We start from the raw sequence: 18865 nt of genomic DNA, 5'->3' as shown, positions 1-18865 counted from the left end.
AGGAGTATGTGCGGGGCTTTACACTCTCAGGCCTGCCCTCTTCTCGGGGGAGGGAAAGAGGCACGAGCGGGAGCGCGCATACCCACTCGACTCGGCACTGGAGCGCGCATTCCCGTTTAGATCAGTACTGGAGCCGCGTGAACGCGCATTCACGTTTGGATCAGTACTGGAGCCGCGTGAACGCGCATTCTTATTGGATTCCATAGTTTGCAAATGTATCAGAAGCTGTTCACCTTTATGACAAAGTTAAAAAAATAACTTTTTTATTACTATATTATTACATGGAAATAAACATTTCTGAGTATGTAGCACTGCGAAAACAAAGCACTTAAAAATGTAATTCTAAGAACAAAAAAACACCAAACAAGCAACAAATGGAAGACAAATATATGTACTTATATTTGCTCATAGTAAAATTGTACACACCACATATGAGATATAAAATGTAAATAAAATGTACATCGGCACTGAAAACAAAACAGGTCTGCGTTTTTTCAATTTTCACTTTACAGCATTGTTTAAATAAACTAGCTGCCCTTTACCTTTGATGAATGGACCGACAGAAATGCTCCAAAATTGCTTGGAATAAAATCATTTTGCATTAACTTCCATTGAAAGTAAAGAAAGTTTGGGGCAGGCCCAACATTTAATTACACTCCTCTATAACCTAAGAACAGCTCAGCCAGTTTACACTGAAGTCCCTGTAGTTACTGAATAATTAGCCTTAATATGTAATAACCCTGAGATTTTAAGGGGTTAAATATGTAAATATATGCCAATATGTCAGTATTTTGAACTATATGCACACGTGGATTACATACAGTGTCAGTTTTAATATTGACATGTATGTCAGAAATATATCACTGTGGTCAGAACAAAACCTCATATCTCCATTTTTGTTGGTTTACAGTTTTTGACATAATTTGAAAATACCTGTTGCTCTTTACATTGTGTGTAAATTTCATGATGAATGGACCAAAAGAAATGACCCAAAATTGCTTGGAATAAAATCATTTTGCATTAACTTCCATTGAAAGTAAAGAGCGTTTTGCCTTCTCCTGTAAACTTACCTTTATGGGGATGCTATTTGTCTTTGGACAGTGACAATATGCTAAATATACTTAAATGCACCATTTTAACCCCTTAAATGGGCAGGTCCCACCAGCAGGCCCAAAGTTTTATTACAAGCTTCTATAACCTAAGAATAGCTCAACTAGTTTGCACTGAAGTCCCTGTAGTTACCGAATAGTACCTTAGTATGTAATAACCCTTTTAAGGGTTTATAGAGATTTTAAGGGGTTAAATATGTACATATATGCCAACATATGTCAGTGTATTGAACCATATGACGCATGTGGATAACATAGAGTGTCAGTTTTTAATATTTACATGTATGCCAGAAACTGATGGCTGCTGTCGGAACAAAACCTCGAATCTCCATTTTTGTCGTTTTTCAGTTTTTGACATAATCTGAAAATGCCTGTTGCCCTTTACACTGTGTGTAAATTTCATGATGAATGGACTAAAGAAATGGCTCAAAATGACTTGGAAAAAAGTCTGGTTCCATTGACTTACATTAAAAGTAAAGTGTGTTTTTTCTTTCTCCTGTGAAATTCTCATTTTTGAGCTACAAGTTTTGTTCTGACAGCGGCAAAATGTATATATACTACAAGCTTCACATATATTGTAATAAATATGTAGATTTATTTCCTTTGCTTAACAAATAAGCAAACAAACACCCTAAAAAATAAAAAGGAAACAGCTGATTTGCTGTTCTGAGCTGACAGAATTCTGACTCCAGCTGGGCTGCAGTGGACAGGCACGTACAGAGAGTGAATCAACAGGGCGATGTTGATAATAAAGCTCTCAGTAGCAGCGCTCTATCAGCCAGAGTTTGCTTTTGGCAACCGGATCACCTTAACAGGTGTAGACGGGCAGACGGGTCAGACTGTCCACTCACCTGTGAGTCACAGCGCACGAGTCAGTCTGATCCGTCACTTCCTCTCCATATCTGACATCTGCAGCTCCGTTCAGATCTCTCCTCCCCACTACTGCAGCAGGGAATGCACAAGCACATCCAAGTCTATTACACACTGAGGAGGTGAGAGCTCATTCATAACCACACACACTTAGAAACGCATTATGAGAGCTATGCATGGACAGTGTCCTGCGTGCACCTTTTGACCTTTATCATTCATTAATACTTGACGGTCAAGGTTTAGATCGTAGAACATTTAGCTTCACAGATGGTCGTGGATACGAGTTTAGTTTCTTTAAAAACTCTCAAACTCACAGTTTTAGTCTAATGACTCAACAACTTGAGTAAACAAACGAGTTTAGAAAAAGAACCGAGTTCCCTGCAGAACTGCATAGGAATCTCTCAGTGCTTCCAGCGTCTATCAGCACTGGAACTGAAGTGTGTTACGCTCTTCTTCTCTTTTTGGACCTATTTGGTCTAAAATAAAGCACTAAAGATTGAAAGCGAGAGGTGCAGCAGTGAATCAGACCAGATCTTCAACCCACAGAGCTAAATGTAAAGGGCTAAAATGTAACTGAGTAAAAAACGATCTCCTAATACCTCACTAATATATAGACAGTTAGATTGATTCAACTTTGTCATTGTTCAGTACAAGTAAAAGGCAACGAAATGCAGTAAACATCTACCAGAAGTGCAAATAGTAGCAATAGTGCAAAATGGACAGTGCAAATGTACAATAACAGGCATAAATATGACGTATCTATGAACAATATATACATGTATGTATATATACATATATATATATATATATATATATATATATATTATATACACACACACACGATACTATAAATACAATATACAAGGTATGTTATGTCTCATATACATCTCAGTAGCGGAAAAGGTAAAGTCAATTAAAATGATCAGAAAAGCACAAATCCAACAAAACTTTACTTAAGTATGAAAGTTTGAACACCCCAGGTCAATTTATGTTTTGTTGATTTTTTAAGTGAAGTTAACACATCATCTACAGAGAATTCACTTAGATATGATATTTTTCTGCAAACTTCAGCGCACAATTTCTATTCAGCTGGTGACTTTAAATAATGGTAAAAACTTAATAAACACACACACACACACACTCTCACACACACTCTCACACACACTCACAAACACACACACACACACACACCATCTAAGCTGCTTATCCTGCTGGGTCGCGGGGGGAGCTGGAGCGTATCCCAGCAGTCATTAGGCAGAAGGCAGGAAACACCTTGGGCAGGTCACCAGTCCATCGCAGGGCAATATAAAACAAAAAAATATATAATGTGCCGCAACATAAAACAGCCAAAGACACAAAAATGCCATAAAATGAGCCAAAGACAGATTTTATGTTTTATTTTTTTTCCAGTTAGTTAAATTCAGCAAATAGACTATAATCGTGCATTAAAATGTGCAGAAGAGTGTTCACTGTGGAGGGTGTATTAACATGTAATTTGACCAGGGGCGCCCAAACTTTTGCATATGACTGTATATTGTCACTCAAAAAAAAAAAAAAACAACAACAAAAAAAGTATCTCCATTTTTTCCTATTTTTATTTTTGTGCATCATTTGACCGCAGCTGTCCTTCACACTGTGTGAATATTTCATAGTGAATGGACCAATAGAAATGCTCCAAAGTCACTGGAATAAAGTCTCTTTACATTAACTTACATGAGAAGTTCAGAATGTTTTCGTCTCCTGTTGCTATTTTGGAGACGCAGGTTCTTGTAACTGTATAATAAACGTAACTAGCACCTCTGCTAACATCTCCTGTACAAACTGCTTCACTCAGAAGCTGTAAGGCCTGCAGTCATTAATGTCTCTGCTTTTCCAGAGCGAGTCGAGTCTCTGCTTCCCCTCAGTGGAATCTGCTGCTCTTCATCTTTGATGAGGACAGACAATTGTTCCTGTGAGGCGGTTTCTGCTGCTCTGTCTCAGCTGTGTGTAGCTCCAGGTAAGTTCATCCTCCAGAGCCTGTCAGAGCCTGTAACGCTGTTATGACTCTGCAGCTCTCTTCTGCCGTGTGTCAGTTGAGTGTGTGTGGTAATGGCCTTGTAATTAGCCGTCTAGATCTTTGTAATCTCGTAAATCTACAGCGTGGTGGGAAGACAGCTGCTCTGACTTCATCCCGGAACACTATATGTGCATTTGTGATAAGAAAAGGCTTGAGAGGGATAACAGCTCACATATCGCCTTTCATTTCTCTTATAAAGGTGGTATTAAAGCTACACTGTGTAAGATTTGGGGATTTGGAGTCCTCTCTGGTGGAAACGTATAATTGCACACAACGTGTGGAAAAACATTTTGTGAGGTGGGTTGTGCTTTGGCCCCCTTCCCTGAGTGGATGAATCTGCTGAATGAAAGAGAATTTAAAGAGAACTCAGTCAAAACATGGAGAACGACGCGTCTTCTAAGGATGTGAGTGAATTATCTTCAGGGAGATTCACTCGAAAGAGGCTCTGAATATTCTGTTGTAACTCCTGTTAGGATGAAGAAATGTGAACCAAAAAAATACACTACATACCTTGACGTATGTGTAATCGATTGCATTACATGCGATGCCGGAAGTGATCTCCTAGTGAGAGTTATTACAGAATATTTGGGGCCTCTTTCGAGTGAATCTTCCTGTACTATTATCATTATATCCTCATCAGTACACTGTTAGAAATAAAGGTTCTGTGCAGGTACATTTTTTGTTCGTCAAGGTACAAACAGTGTAAATGTGCCTCAAAGGTACAACAGTGGTTTTAAGGTCTGATTGTGAACCTTTATGTTTTTCCAGGTGAAAAGGTCATATTTGTATCTTTTAATAACCGAATGTTTTAAAACAGATCAATAAAATAAAAGCCTGGAGACGAGACGGGGTGTGTGGAGTCAGTACAGCTTAGAAAATATCATTTCAGTGGATTATGGTTCAATTATGACTAAAGACTAAAGTTATGACCCTGACTAAAGGTACTGATATGTACCCTTGAGGGAACCACCCCAGTGACAATAGGGGAACTGCCCCAGTGACAGTTTAGTACCTTTTTTCTGAGAGTGAATAATGTTGATTTTGCATTTGAGACTGAAGCATCAACATTAATACATAAAGATGTGTGACGTGGTCCGAAATAATGCTAAATCCAACCTGATGCCTCTGACTTTTAGATTATGTCAGGCTTTACAGGGAGACTCACAAATATGGACACCATATGTTAATGTATTTTTCTCAGTAAGACTAATGCCCCTTTGTTCAGCTTTGATAAAAATCTTATACAGTACATCATTGATATTTCTTGTATGAGAGCTTGTATGAGTGAAGCCCACTCTCAACAGTGTACAGTGTAAAAGAAAAGTTGGGTTAACGTACAATTTTAAGGCAAATTAACTCACTTAACTGTACTTGAGGGCTGTGAACTAAGATGCCTTAAAATTTTAAACCAACAAAAAAGAACATTCATTCTGTTCAACATTTACAAACCACTGCTGTCGGAACAAAACCTTGTATCTCCAAACAGGTAACTTTACAGGGCGAGGAAAAACGTTTTTAACTTTTAATGGAAGTAAATGGATAAATATTTTTTCCATGTAATTGTGGGCCATTTCTGTTGGTCCGTTCATCATGAAATTTTGACACATCATAAAGAGCAACTGGCCTTTTCCAAGTTATGTCAAAAACTAAAAAATGGAAATACATGTTTTTGTCCCGACAACAGAAAATATTGAATGCATTCTGAAAAGAAACCTTTCAAGGCATGTCAAAGTTTATTTATATAGCGCTTTTTACAACAGGTGTTGCTGCAAAGCAGCTTTACACAAAAATCTGCGTCTTTTGACTGGTCCCTACTGATTAGCCCCTTGCTTTGATCACTGCAGAGAAATGCCATTCGACAATCTTTTCCAATGCACGACCGTTTGAAACCCCGCTTTTCTCAAAGGCTTCCTTTGTTTAAGGAAAGAAAAAAAACGTCCGTTAAGCAAGCGAGTTGTATGACCACTGTCAACTTTGTGAACATTCAAATCACAACAGCAGCTCCAAATCATGTAGACCAGCTCATATAATCTCCCACGTTCATGAGGGCCTGTTTTCCTCATGGCATTTCTGCAGTCAGTGATGTGAAGGAGCTCAGAGAAGCAAAGCTTTTCCATCGTTCCTATGGACAGACCGTTATTTTGGGGTCTCTTTTTTTCCTTTTTCTCCTCCCTCCTTTCTCGCAATCAGTGAGTTTTTGGCTGCCACGGCTGAAACCACATCATTTCCACGCCCACACACGGTCCTCCTTATCCTCTCTCGCTCTGCGGAAACCAGATGCAGAAATGCGCTGCTATATATACACACACTTTAAACAGAAAGAGCTCTACGGTCCACTCCTGTTGGGCTACGGCGCTCTGCGGGGCCACGCTGGATGCCAATCAGCACATGGTTAGTGTGGGCATCTGGGATCTGCAGGACGCAGATCTGAGAGGCGGCGACAGAACTCGGGCCTCCCTTTGTGTCTCTATCATTACCCGCATGCAACAAGACCGGCTCAGGCCTCTGAGCGCTGGGGCTCTGCAGGGGGCTGTGCTGCACTGGAACAGCGGCTTTAGAGGGTCCTGCTATGTTTTAGAAAAGCAGGGCGACCACAAACCTGGTAAAGCAGCACAAACGCATTTCTGAATGTTACTCTTATTTGTAGACGGGTTTAAAGTGTGAAAGCAAGCAGTGATTTTTAAAAAGTTTCAGAACTATTTTACAGTGAAGTCACTTTGCCAGCACAGCACGTTTACCGACGTCTAGTTCATCCAAAAGATTCTGTTTGTTTGCAGTGATGTTCCTCCAACATACAGTCATGTGCAAAGGTTTGTGCACCCCAGTCAAATGACACATTTGGATGGTTTTCTATGTGTAAATAAGTCAGATGTCCTCTATAGAGAACACACATCTGCACATTTCAAAACACAGATACTGTTTATTTGCTGAATTGGGGAGGAAAAATGAAGGTGACACTTAATTTTGAGAGGCCCATCTTAAATGAAACAAACACTCAACAGACTCTCAGTAACATGTCAAAAACATATGAGGGTTAGGATTAGGATTAGGATTTTGGTTTATGTTAAGGTTAGGATTAGGGCCAGGGTTATGATTAGGATTTGGGTTGATGTTAAAGTTAGTGTTAGGATCAGGACCAGGGTTAGGGTTAGGTTTTGGGTTGAGGTTAAGATTAGGGTTAAGATTAGGCCCAGGGTGAGGGTTAGGTGTTGGGTAAGGTTGGTAAGGTTAGGTTTTGCGTAATGTAAGTAACATATTAACAACACATCTACTTAATGTAAGTAATGTATCAACAAAACATCTACAAGATATTTACTTCAGTGTATTCAGATGCTTCACTACAGCTACTTCACTGATATGTTGTTGATGTGTTACTGATAATCTCTTGAGAGTTTATTAATCATCTACAAAGGACGACTCCTAGTAGCGTCATCTGTGTCTTGTTGCCATTTGATCTAAAGTCAGGCTTGTTCACATTAAATTCTGCAAAGTTTGGCGAGACGCGGCCGTTAATCAAGCTGCTTTTTCATTAACATAATCTGAAAGTGTGGGGTGGTCTGTTCTGGGTAAATTTTATAGTTTTGGGGGGGGTTTGATGAATGAAGGACAACTAACAAAAAAAAAAATAAAATAAAAAAATCAGTGAATCCATCATTGTGTGGGGTCTTATGTTTTCAACATGGGCTAGGACTCTAAAGGTCCTGTAGTGCAGGCAGGCATTACCTTCTCTGGGTATTTTCCCTCAGACTGCTGTGCCTCTTCATCCTGGTCTTGGCACAAATATCAGAGAGATGTTGAGTGTAATACAGTCCTGTGCTAAACGCCGGTCTTGTTATCAGTGCAGTGATTTACTACATGGTATATAATACAACGCGAGATGAGTTCACTGATATGAAGGCTGCAGTGGGTGGCTGTACTGGTGCCGTATTATCAGTGGCTGATCTAGCAATAGGAGGTCCGCACAGTATGCTGGAAATGTGAATTCTCAAGTTTTTCCATTTTTCTATATTTGTATCACTAAATAGTTTCAGATCCTGATAGAAAACTTACGCAGAACATTGAATCATCCTTTCATTTAGTGTAGTTGAGTTTTGCAACACCTGTATTACTCAATCGCTGCAACAGCAACCAAACTCTGCCTTGAACCGGAGGAACTCTGGCTCACTCTTCTTTGCAGAACTGCTTTAGTTCAGCCACACTGGAGGGCTTTCGAGCGTGTACTGCCCATTTAAGGTCCAGCCACAGCATCTCAAAGGGGTTCAGGTCAGAACTTTGACTAGGTCACTCCAAAACCTTAATGTTGTTTCTTAAGCCTTTCAGAGGTGGACATTGTCTTGCTCCATAAGCCAACTATGAGCTTCAGATCATGGACTGATGAACAAAGTTCTGACAGAGTGGAATTTCCATTCCTGTCAATTATGGCAAGTGATCCAGGCCCTGAAACAGCAAAACACCCCACACCATCACTCCACCACCACCATGTATAACTGCTGGTATGCTTCTTATTGTGGAATACTGCACCAGCTTTATGCCAGATGTAACAGGACCACTGTCTGTCTCACTTTATTAGGATAGTCCACTATAGTCCTCTACAGATTATCTACAGATGATCAAATTGTTAACAAACTATCTGTTGAAACACTTCTAAACAGTGGTGGGGTTAGGATTAGGATTTGGACCAGGGTGAGGATTGGGTTTAGGTTTTGGGTTGAGGTTAAAGCTTAGGGTCAGGATTAGAGCAGGTTTAGAGTTAAAGAAAATAAATTATGGTCAATTTAGTAGATATTTAGCTTAATGTAACTTTAAAGTAAATTAAGTATCTACAAAGTATTTAAAGTGGACTATCCAAATAAAATGTTACCCCACTGTCTTCCAAAAAGTTCCACTTTCGACTCATTAGTCCACAGAATATTAGACCAAAAGTCTCAGGGGTCATGAGGGTGCTTTCTGCCAAACATGAGACGAGCTTTCATGTTCTTCTTTGTTAGCAGTGTCTTTACCTTGCAACTTTCCCATGGAGACCATGTTAGTCCAGTCTCTTTCTAATGGTGGACTCATGAACGCTGACCTTGTCGGAGGTGAGCGAGGCCTGCAGTTCCTTAGATGTTCATCTGTGTTCTTTTATGACTTCCAGGATGAGTCTTCGCTGCGCTCTTGGAGATATTATGGAAGGCTGGCCACATCTGGGAAAATTCACCACTCACCGTTTAGAGATTACGGCTGTGGTTTGTTGGAGTCCTTTACAAATGCCGATTTAGTTCAGCTACTTTCTTTCTCATCTCTTCTGGAATTTCTTTTGATTGCTGCAAAGTGTGCTGCTTGTTGAGGCCTCTTAGTCTACTTCACATTCCTGGAAAGGTTCTATTTATGTGATGTTTAGATTCACTAGGGCTGGTAGTAATCAATCCTGAGTGTGTCTAGTCTAACTGATCCCAATTATCAACTACATTTAACACAGAATATATACTGAATATAATGTAATTCATTACTACTACATAATAACTATATATTATATATTACTATATAATAACTATGTAATTAATTATGTATTTACAAACTTTTAAATTCTACAGCAAATAGGTACAAATGTAGGCTGATAAAGGTTAAATGTAGAGAAAGGGTCCCACATAAGGGACTAATATGAAGATAGATCACTGAGGGGAGGACAGCGAGGACCCTGATGACTCCAAGGCCATAATCTGCAATGTGAATTTGTGTATCAGTGTTTATGTGCTGGTATGGCAACCTCACAACAACAGAAACAACAAAAGACACAGAGTGACAAGGCTGATAATGAAGTGTTTATTTATATACAAAGGCAAAAGAAGAATACAATATGCCTTTTTTCTCTGTTAGCATTTTTAAAGAAATCTCCAGCGTTCTCACAAACGGAGAAAAGGCAGTAAGTTTTCTTGAACTTGAACATAACAACAAAAAAGAAAGAAAAGAAAACCAGGTTGGTAACTGAACTTTATTCTTTTATTATTATTTTTTTATATGTCTTTTTCCTTATTGAATTAAAGTGGACGGGGTGAGCACCCTCCGTGACTGTGCCTTAGCGTGCTGTAGAAAATAGCAGGAGTTTGTAGAAAAGATGGACTCGCGCTGTGGCAGAAGGCAGGGTTTCCTGGGGTCCTGAAGAAAGAGAATGAAAGCTGATCCTATGGAAATCTATGGGAACCTGAATGCAGTGATCGACAGCTCTGACAAACACCTGAAGCCAAACATCCCCTTTAAAAAGACAGGATTATTTTAACCTCTCACCAAGAGGCAGGTTTTGTAATATTGACACGGTGAAACTCACTTTTTTAACAGTCGAGCAAACAATACTACTGAGATTATTCCTTATTATTATTATTATTTGTGCGTGAGATTCTTCTCCTATAGACTGTACAGTAGTGTGAGATTAGGTCCATGTTTACAATGCAACTCTACTGTACGCCATAAAAACGAGCCCTATCGCAACGTTAGCATTAGAAAAAGACACCCAACACAGTCCGACTGGTGAGAGAACACTAGACTCTGCACGTCTTTGGTTTGACTCTTTCACTGCACGACTCGAGCACAAGTAACACACTATAAATGTAACAGACGACTGGGGTGGTTTTGGTTAAGCTTGGGCTGCTGACGGACGAGCAGGCTTTAACAGTGGCACATTACAGCACAGACTAACATCACTTGGCACCGATTCGTTCAGACTAAAACAGCGAAGTCAGACATAAACTGGCCCGATCCTTCAGCAGATGTTTAATGTGGTTTCGTCCCGTAAACAGTCTCGACCCATCAAACGGAGCACATGAAGAATGTGGACGTGTCGACCGAGCGCTCGGGTAAATAATGACGATTGAAGACGAGTGAATAAGTAAACTATTTAATGGAGCTCCACTTGAGATCATAAAATATGAGTGTCTTTCTAAACCTCGGTAAACAAACGCGGGAAACAAACGATGATTCGGATGGCCGCAGCTGAACAAAGCCGACCTAAGACGACTTGATCCGCGAGAGCTGCTGTTGACGGAACGACGCGATCACAGTCTGTAAGTAACGGTCTCGGAATCATCGCGAGCACTTTGGAGCGCGCAGTCACGGAGGGACACCTCCAACCCCAGAACAAGGATTTTGCACATCGCTGATAGAAAAACACGCACGTCGCAATCCGAGTCACACAGGCTGCAAAAAAAAAACAAAAAAAAGAAAAAAAGAAAAGAAACCATAAATGTAAGAAGAGTAAGAACCAAAATATCTGAGTACATAGCAACAGTACATTATCAACCACACAGTAACGATTTCAAGAATCTTTGTGTTAACAGCTTTTGATTTGACACTTAAAACTGTATTTCAGAGACACGTTAGTTTCTCATTTAAAGACATCAGGCAAACGGTGGCCATTTTGTTCAGATGGATATCTTCCCTCCCCCTCTGTGCAAAAACTCTGAGTTCAATTACATCTATCTCCATCTATCAACTCGTATATAAATACAGATATGTGTAAATGTGTGCATGTGCACTTGAAACGGGTCCAGGCCAAGATTTCTGGCAGTGTTCTCGCAGCTGTCTGAAGCACCTCTAATCTGTACTCGGAGGCGATACCGAATAAATCAAATGCTCAAAGGCCAGCGCTGACCCTCCGGCACAGCCCACACGGACGCACCAGAAGATCTGTGCGTCACCTATTCAGGACATACAACTAGGTTAAAGTTCAGTGAGTGAGGAAACATGCAATAATTATGTTTTCGTGAGTTCTAATCCTGCCAGCCAGAATGCCCTGACGTTCAACCCAATAAAGAACACGCTCATAGATAAAGGAAATGTACACAGTGAAATGTGAGTATAAAAGTGGGGTTGGCAGAGCAATAAAAAACACAAAGGCTGTCTCCATGTGCACCCTCCCAAACCTCCATCCGCCAGCAAGCTACGGTGAGATTAATCACCATCACTCATGTCCAAACTGACTTTCCAGACTCTCTATAAGCTGCATCTGTAGCATATATACAATTACCATGGACGATAATTCAGACCCTGAAGAGCAGAAAAACCTGCTAACTTGCAAAAAACATAACAGAAGCCAATGAGCAGCTGCTGAATTCTATAAGCAAACGTACTTTTGCAGAACACCCATGAGTTCCTCAGTCAACGGTTTACAGTTGCATGCAAAAGTTTAAACATTCCCAGTCAAATTAATGTGTGGTTGATTTTCTAAGTGAAAAAAGTTCAACATACTGGGGAAAAAATAAAGCATAAAATATAAAATGTGTCATAACTTTTGCACAGGCCATATTTTGTGTTTTTTTGCTCCTTAATATGTTAAATTGAGAAGATAAGCTGTAAATGTGCATTAAAATGTGCAGAAGTGTGTTCTCTGAAGAGGATGTGTTCAATTTTAACTCAGAAAATCAACAAGACATGTCAACTGACAAGTCTTTTGCTTATGACTGTATAACTTAGGCATGTACATTTGTATAAGAGAAATTCAGAGATGGGACTAATTTCTAGTAGAATAAATTGGGGTAATAAACAAGTTTGTTCGTGCATTGATACAAGAAAACCTTGAGTAAAGTAAACACAACCAGAAATGCTTTTTACAGTGTCGATCCTGTGTTGGAAAGTTAGCTAAAATTTAAACAGGAAATCCACCTTTTTTTCCACATTTTTTTCACATAATTCAATTGTTTAAACAAAGTCATTCACGGTGGTTTGATGTTTTAGAGAAATATACACAGTGGTGGTGATAGGAACCAGACGTCTGAAGAGTTTAATGGCTCTAAAAGCTCCCCGACCTAAAGTTATTATATGAAATAACTGCATAAATGCCAAAAGAAACCAGAGAAATTTCTGTAGGACTTTTAAATCCATTCATGGCAGAGAGGTACATGCAGGGCGTTGTAAGGCAAAATAGTCCTCAAATTTTTTTTGGATTTACCATTATTACTGAGAACACGTGTAGATTCACTACCACTTTAAAGAAGTCAGTAAATTTCTCTGCAGTGAAGCATTTCATATCAAACCACACTGACTGACTTTTACATTTCAACAATTAAGATATTTTGAAAAATTGACAGAATTCCCCTTGAATACTGGCAGCTTTGCTATTTCATTAACGACATTCAGCAACTGTCCAAAGGCATCTATTATAAGTTCTATAATTTCTTTAAAGTGCAACAGGTAAAACTAACAGAGGAAAGGCTTTATATATATATAAAAAAGTCTTCCACTATCGATCACACAGCGACAACACAGAGCTTAAAGACAGAAAAGTGTGACGACCGGAGTACAGTGAGAGAAAGTTTGTTTTGGGACAGTGTGCCACGGAAACCACGGAGAAGATGTTTGCTCCTCAGGAGACTCCCCACCAAGCGAGTCATCCAAAGCCTGCAGGGAATTTCCACACTGCTCCGTTCCCCTGTGTGATTAGCTCTGCCCATAACCAGCAATCACACGAATACCAGAGCAAGAAAGACAGCGAGAATCACTACCTCTGACATATGGATTGATGGACACACAGACAGACAGAGTTCTTCTCTCTTCCTCTCTGATCTGTTCCTGGTTATCACTGCATATTTGTCTTGTTTATGGATTCTCTGAGGTATTCTGAGTTGAACGGAGGCAGGGAGAGCGGCGTTAAAAGCTTGGCCCCTAAAGCGAAGCTCAGAAATCTTCAGAGTGTGTGTGTGTGTGTGTGTGTGTGCACGTGCAAGAGTAAGCATGTGTGTGAGAGGCCTGTGTTTAGTCTAAGCTTGGATATTCAGCCACAGCCTTGATAACTGAGCCCCATATTTCAGAGACCTGAGGGTGCCAAGCCAAATCTCTGTATACGTGTGGAAGAGACAGTCAGAAGAACTACGTACAGTATGAGAGAGCAAGAGAGGCAGCGTAGCTTAGCAGAGATCTCTCAGGACGGACCAGGACGCATGGCCTTGCTTAGGAACCCTATCAGGAGTGATTATGACAATAAAACAATCGGATAAACATTTATGGACATGCCATGTAGTCCCCGTAATAACATCTCTGGTGCCAAGGGTGAGAATGGCACGCGAATGGGCGTTTCCCTGATATTGCCAATATAAAAAGAGGGACTATGGCCACACACACACACCACACCATTAAACACTGGCACAACAGTGATCTCACTGCCCTTTGGATCATCAAATATACTAATCATAGTATGGAACGGCTCACAGCTTCTGACAATTTACACTACAATGTCAATGGCAAAAGAAATGCTGTAGACTTTCGGTCCAGTCTTAATGTCTGGCACAACGAGTCTGTCTTCTCTTTTATCTGTCCTGAGTACTATTAGCATGGGATTAGTTTCCCATAGGGAGGTGGGGTAATGTAATTTTACCATAGGACGTCTGAAATGTTTATGACCAATTCACACGGGATAAGTTACAAGGATGAGAGCGTGATTTACGCACTGACTTCACTCCCAAAAAAGAGTAGAAAACATGTCAAAGCATAGCTGTTATTTAGTTTACCCTAACCATCTATCTAGCTGCCTCAAGGCAATGCAACTAGCACGGTCATTAGCCTGGGGATTTACAACAGACATCAGCAGCGCATAAAACCATCTTTTTTCTGACAGTTTAAATGTTTTAATGTTTGGAGTCATACGCTTGAGGTAGGATAACACACATCAGCCTGATCTGAGGCACAGAGAACTAAAGTAAACAATTCTTTGAGTTATGTTACTTCTATGGTTCGTTTTATAGCACAGAATAAATGTAACCTGGGGTTATTTGTATGGTAGTTTTACAGCACAGGATTAACACAACCTGGGGTTATTTCTATGGATTGTTTTATAGAATGGGGTTAAAATAATTTAGGGTTATTTCTATGGATTGTTTTATAGAATGGGGTTAAAATAATTTAGGGTTATTTCTATGGATTGTTTTATAGAATGGGGTTAAAATAATTTAGGGTTATTTCTATGGATTGTTTTATAGAATGGGGTTAAAATAATTTGGGGTTATTTCTATGCTTCATTTTAGAGCACGGGATTAACATAACCTGGGGTTATTTGTATGGTAGTTTTATAGCATGGGATTAACATAACCTGGGGTTATTTGTATGGTAGTTTTATAGCACGGGATTAACATAACCTGGGGTTATTTGTATGGCAGTTTTATAGCACAGGATTAATATAACCTAGGGTTATTTTTCCAGTTTGTTTTATAGTATGGAATTGATATAACCTGAGGTTATTTGTAGTTTTATAGGACGGGATTAACATAACCTGGGGTTATTTATACAGTTCATTTTATAGCATGGGGTGAAAATAATTTGGGGTTATTTCCATGGTTCGTTTTATAGCATGGGCTTAACATAACCTGGGATTATTTCTACGGTTCGTTTTATAGCATAGGATTAATATAACCTGAGGTGATTGGTACGGTAGTTTTATAGGACAGGATTAATATAATCTGGGGTTTTCTCTTTGGTTTGCTTTATAGCATGGGATTAATATAACCTGAGGTTATTTGTATGATAGTTTTATAGCATGGGATTAATATAACTTGGGGCTATTTAAACGGTTCATTTTATATCATGGGGTAAAAATAATTTATATGGTTTGTTTTATAGCATGGGATTAATATAACCTGGGGTTATTTCTGCTGCTTATTTTACAGCAAGGGGGTTATTGTACAGTTTGTTTTGAAAGGTGCCAGAATCGTTACTGATGTGCGAGTGCAAAAATGACAGGATATAATCACTTAGACATTATGGTAAAAATTACATTAGCCCACCTCCCAATACAACTAATCCCATCTGAATAGTACTTAAATGTGCATTTGCGTTTGGTGGCACAACTGTGTGTGCATGCGAGATAGACAGAAAGAGACTTGCAAAGATAACAGATTATTTCGCACTTGCCCATCTTATCACAGCAGAGAAGTGGATGAGTAACAGCACATCTACAGCTATAAGCCGCATGGTCAGAAACGAGGGAGGGAAGATGTGAGAGAAGAAAGGATAAAGGAAGGGAGGGAGAGAACAGAGGGCAACGCCTAGTGTCATCCACAGGGAAGCAATCAACTCTGGACTTTAAAGCGATGGCAAAACTATGCAGGTCATGAGGCAATTTTTATTATGAGTTGAACAAGGTTACGTCTTATCACGCTGATGTCCGGAGCTCCACAAGATGGACACCCTTGGCCTACAGATAGACGCTCATATAGTCATAAACTGAGATCCATGTGGTAATAGAGGGGTCTGAGTTTAAGAGAGGGAAAGAAAACAGGGATAATCTCAGTGATAGCGACATCACATCCCACAACAACCAGACTCACAATAACCCGGCACCACTGTGAGGTGAGAGAGCAATGGAACAAACACGTCTTTACTGCTTATATCAGTTTGCCGGAGCCCTTGCTCTGGCAACTATGCAAATATTATACAACCATCAACAAAACCCTCTGCCAACCCCCGATTCCTATGTGAAGTGTCCTGTTATACTATATGAACATAATTTACCCACGTCAGGTGATATGAAGACACTGCTAGTTAGTGAAGTGAGCTTTTGTGAGCCGCTGATGGTCACGTCAATGATGATACACCTTCTGTACCTCTCCAATATTACAGCCGTCCTCAAATACAATACAAAGCTCAACCATGACAGAGACAAATGGTAGCAGCAATAAAACTACAAAAAAGGTAACTCCCTGCTCTTGTAGACAGACATTTAATCAAAAATATGAACATTATCCACATCATCCCTTCTGTAACTGTAAAAAGCAAAGGACGTCTACGGAAAATAAGGGCAGGAACTGGTAGCTGAGTGTGACCTGAAGTGTCTAAAGAACTTGTAACTTAATGATATTTCAGTAACTGGTTTTATCTCAAAATAGCCATTTGCAAGAGTGCAATTTTCAAATCACAAAGGCCGTCAATTTGACAATTTCAATTATAGCCTACAATAATCAATGATAATGTTGTTTTTTCATTGGGACAATTTAGTCAGCGTTCAAGCCTCAAGTCCAAAGCAATGGATGTGCTGGACGTCTTGCTAGATTACAATCACATTAAAATCACAATCACAATGTTGGTCAAAAAATTGCAATTACATATTTTTGCCAAATCACGCAGCCCTACTGGAGCACCTATTTAAAATCAGGACGAATTCAAACGGCTTTGACTGACTGCTAATGACTCCTCACCATAACAGATCCAAAATAGAGTGACATCAAGAAATGTAGAAAAAGAAGAAGAAGAACATGTGAAATTTTGCAAAAACGATCCCATGTCTGTAAGCTTTCCACCATATGCGCAGATTTATGAGGCCTGTGGCTGGTTAAGCCCAGAGAGAGCACATCGTCAGGCAAGAGCAAACGCTGGGGGCAAATTTTGTGATATACTGCTAGTTAATGGGCTTCCCCTTTAATACTGCACCTAATCCTGTTTATCTAAGCCTCTTCCTCCATGTGTTTACGCGTGTAAATAAGCTGTAAACACTTAGGGTAAACCAGCAGATGAAAGCAAGGACAGGATGAAAAGAGTGGGTGGTGACGGACAGAGTGAGGAGAAGATTCCGGTCCAGGTGCTGATGCTGATCCCCCTGAGGGCTATTCAGCAGTCGCATGCACTTCTGTGAGCGGATGCTCTCCCCCTTTACACTCGGCCGCTTCCTGTCCTTCCTGTCTGCAGTTTGGAGGGGTGTTTGTGGACGCGTGCTGGTGTCCTTGAGCTTTTTAGACGTAGTGGGTAGTTAAAAGAAGAGCCAGTGAGAGGAGGCAGATTTGGCTTTGGTGAGAAGTTTTTTTTTTCCACAAGAGCTGGTCAGGGTAGGGGCCTGCTGCGGTCAGCATGACTCTTCCAGTGCATTGACCACCTGCTCCAGGATGTCGGGGCAGTGGTCTGCGATCTGCTGCAGGACGGAGTTGGCGTACTCCTGCAGCTCGGCGCTCTCCTTCTCGCACTGCTCCAGCTCTGACTCCAGCTGCAGGGGGAGAGAGGAGAGAGGAGGAGGTCAGCGTCAGTTCATTCAGTCCATTTGGTCCCTTTAGTTAACTTTAGTTAGTCTGGGGTTATTACTGCCATTTTGCTACACTACTTTAAACATGACATTAATGCATAATTAACAACATCATTAATTACATTTATGTTAGATTTCCATTCGCTATGTCTCTGGGTTGGACTCTGCACTTCTGACTTTTACACAGTTGGTTTCCGTGTCAAACAATGGTAAACAAGGCAAAACTATGAAGGACTTTGTTTTTCTTTCCCTAAACCAAGACGCCACACAACACAAACTTTCCACTAAATTCAAATCACAAAAATACTTATTCTATTCATGACACAAATGTGTTATCGATTGAAAGTTTGGAACCCATAACTGAGATAAATTCATAACATAATATGGTTATCATCAGCAACTACGTGATGTTTATTGTGTGTCCTGTGTTATGCATTGCTACCTTTTGCATGCTTAAATGGTTCTCAGCATCATGAAAAGGGTTCTATATAGCACCAAAAAGGGTTCCACCATTGTTACAAGCCAAGTAACCCTTTTTTGGTACTATATAGAGCCATTTTAGAGTGTAGTTTTAGCTCATTACCTCATCTGACACAGTGTCTGCTGTATTACTCATCCGACATGAAAACCTTTCGATTTCCCTTGTCTATTTTCGAATAATGAAAAATGTTCTGAAATGTATTCCTCTGCATGATATCAAATTTTTGTGCAACATCAGTGCTGCCACCTAAAAAGCCACAGCCCTACATTAATTTCAGCCATTTCCCATTTTTGGTGTAGTTTGGTTAACATCTGTATCAACTCTTATGGACAATCACATGTCAAAATGCACACCCATAACTAGGAACTCTGGGTTTAAGC

At 40.0% G+C, this 18865-nt stretch overlaps 1 protein-coding gene across 7 annotated transcripts in view; it reads right to left on the bottom strand.

Annotated features, from left to right (window-relative positions):
• Positions 1 to 9814: 9814 nt before the first annotated feature.
• Positions 9815 to 18865, bottom strand: part of erc1b (ELKS/RAB6-interacting/CAST family member 1b) — a 360642-nt gene continuing 351591 nt past the window's right edge. For all 7 annotated transcript variants that reach the window (XM_036577652.1, XM_036577653.1, XM_036577654.1 and 4 more), the window contains one exon: positions 9815 to 17968. In XM_036577652.1, coding sequence (XP_036433545.1) covers positions 17831 to 17968 — 138 coding nt within the window. In that variant the 3' untranslated portion in view covers positions 9815 to 17830. The remainder of the gene's footprint in view (positions 17969 to 18865) is intronic.

Source organism: Colossoma macropomum, unplaced genomic scaffold (assembly GCF_904425465.1).
Source record: "Colossoma macropomum unplaced genomic scaffold, Colossoma_macropomum, whole genome shotgun sequence".
Classification (NCBI taxonomy): Eukaryota; Metazoa; Chordata; class Actinopteri; order Characiformes; family Serrasalmidae; genus Colossoma; species Colossoma macropomum.
Note: the sequence above shows the minus strand (reverse complement) of the source record. Positions and strands in the feature narration are given on the sequence as shown.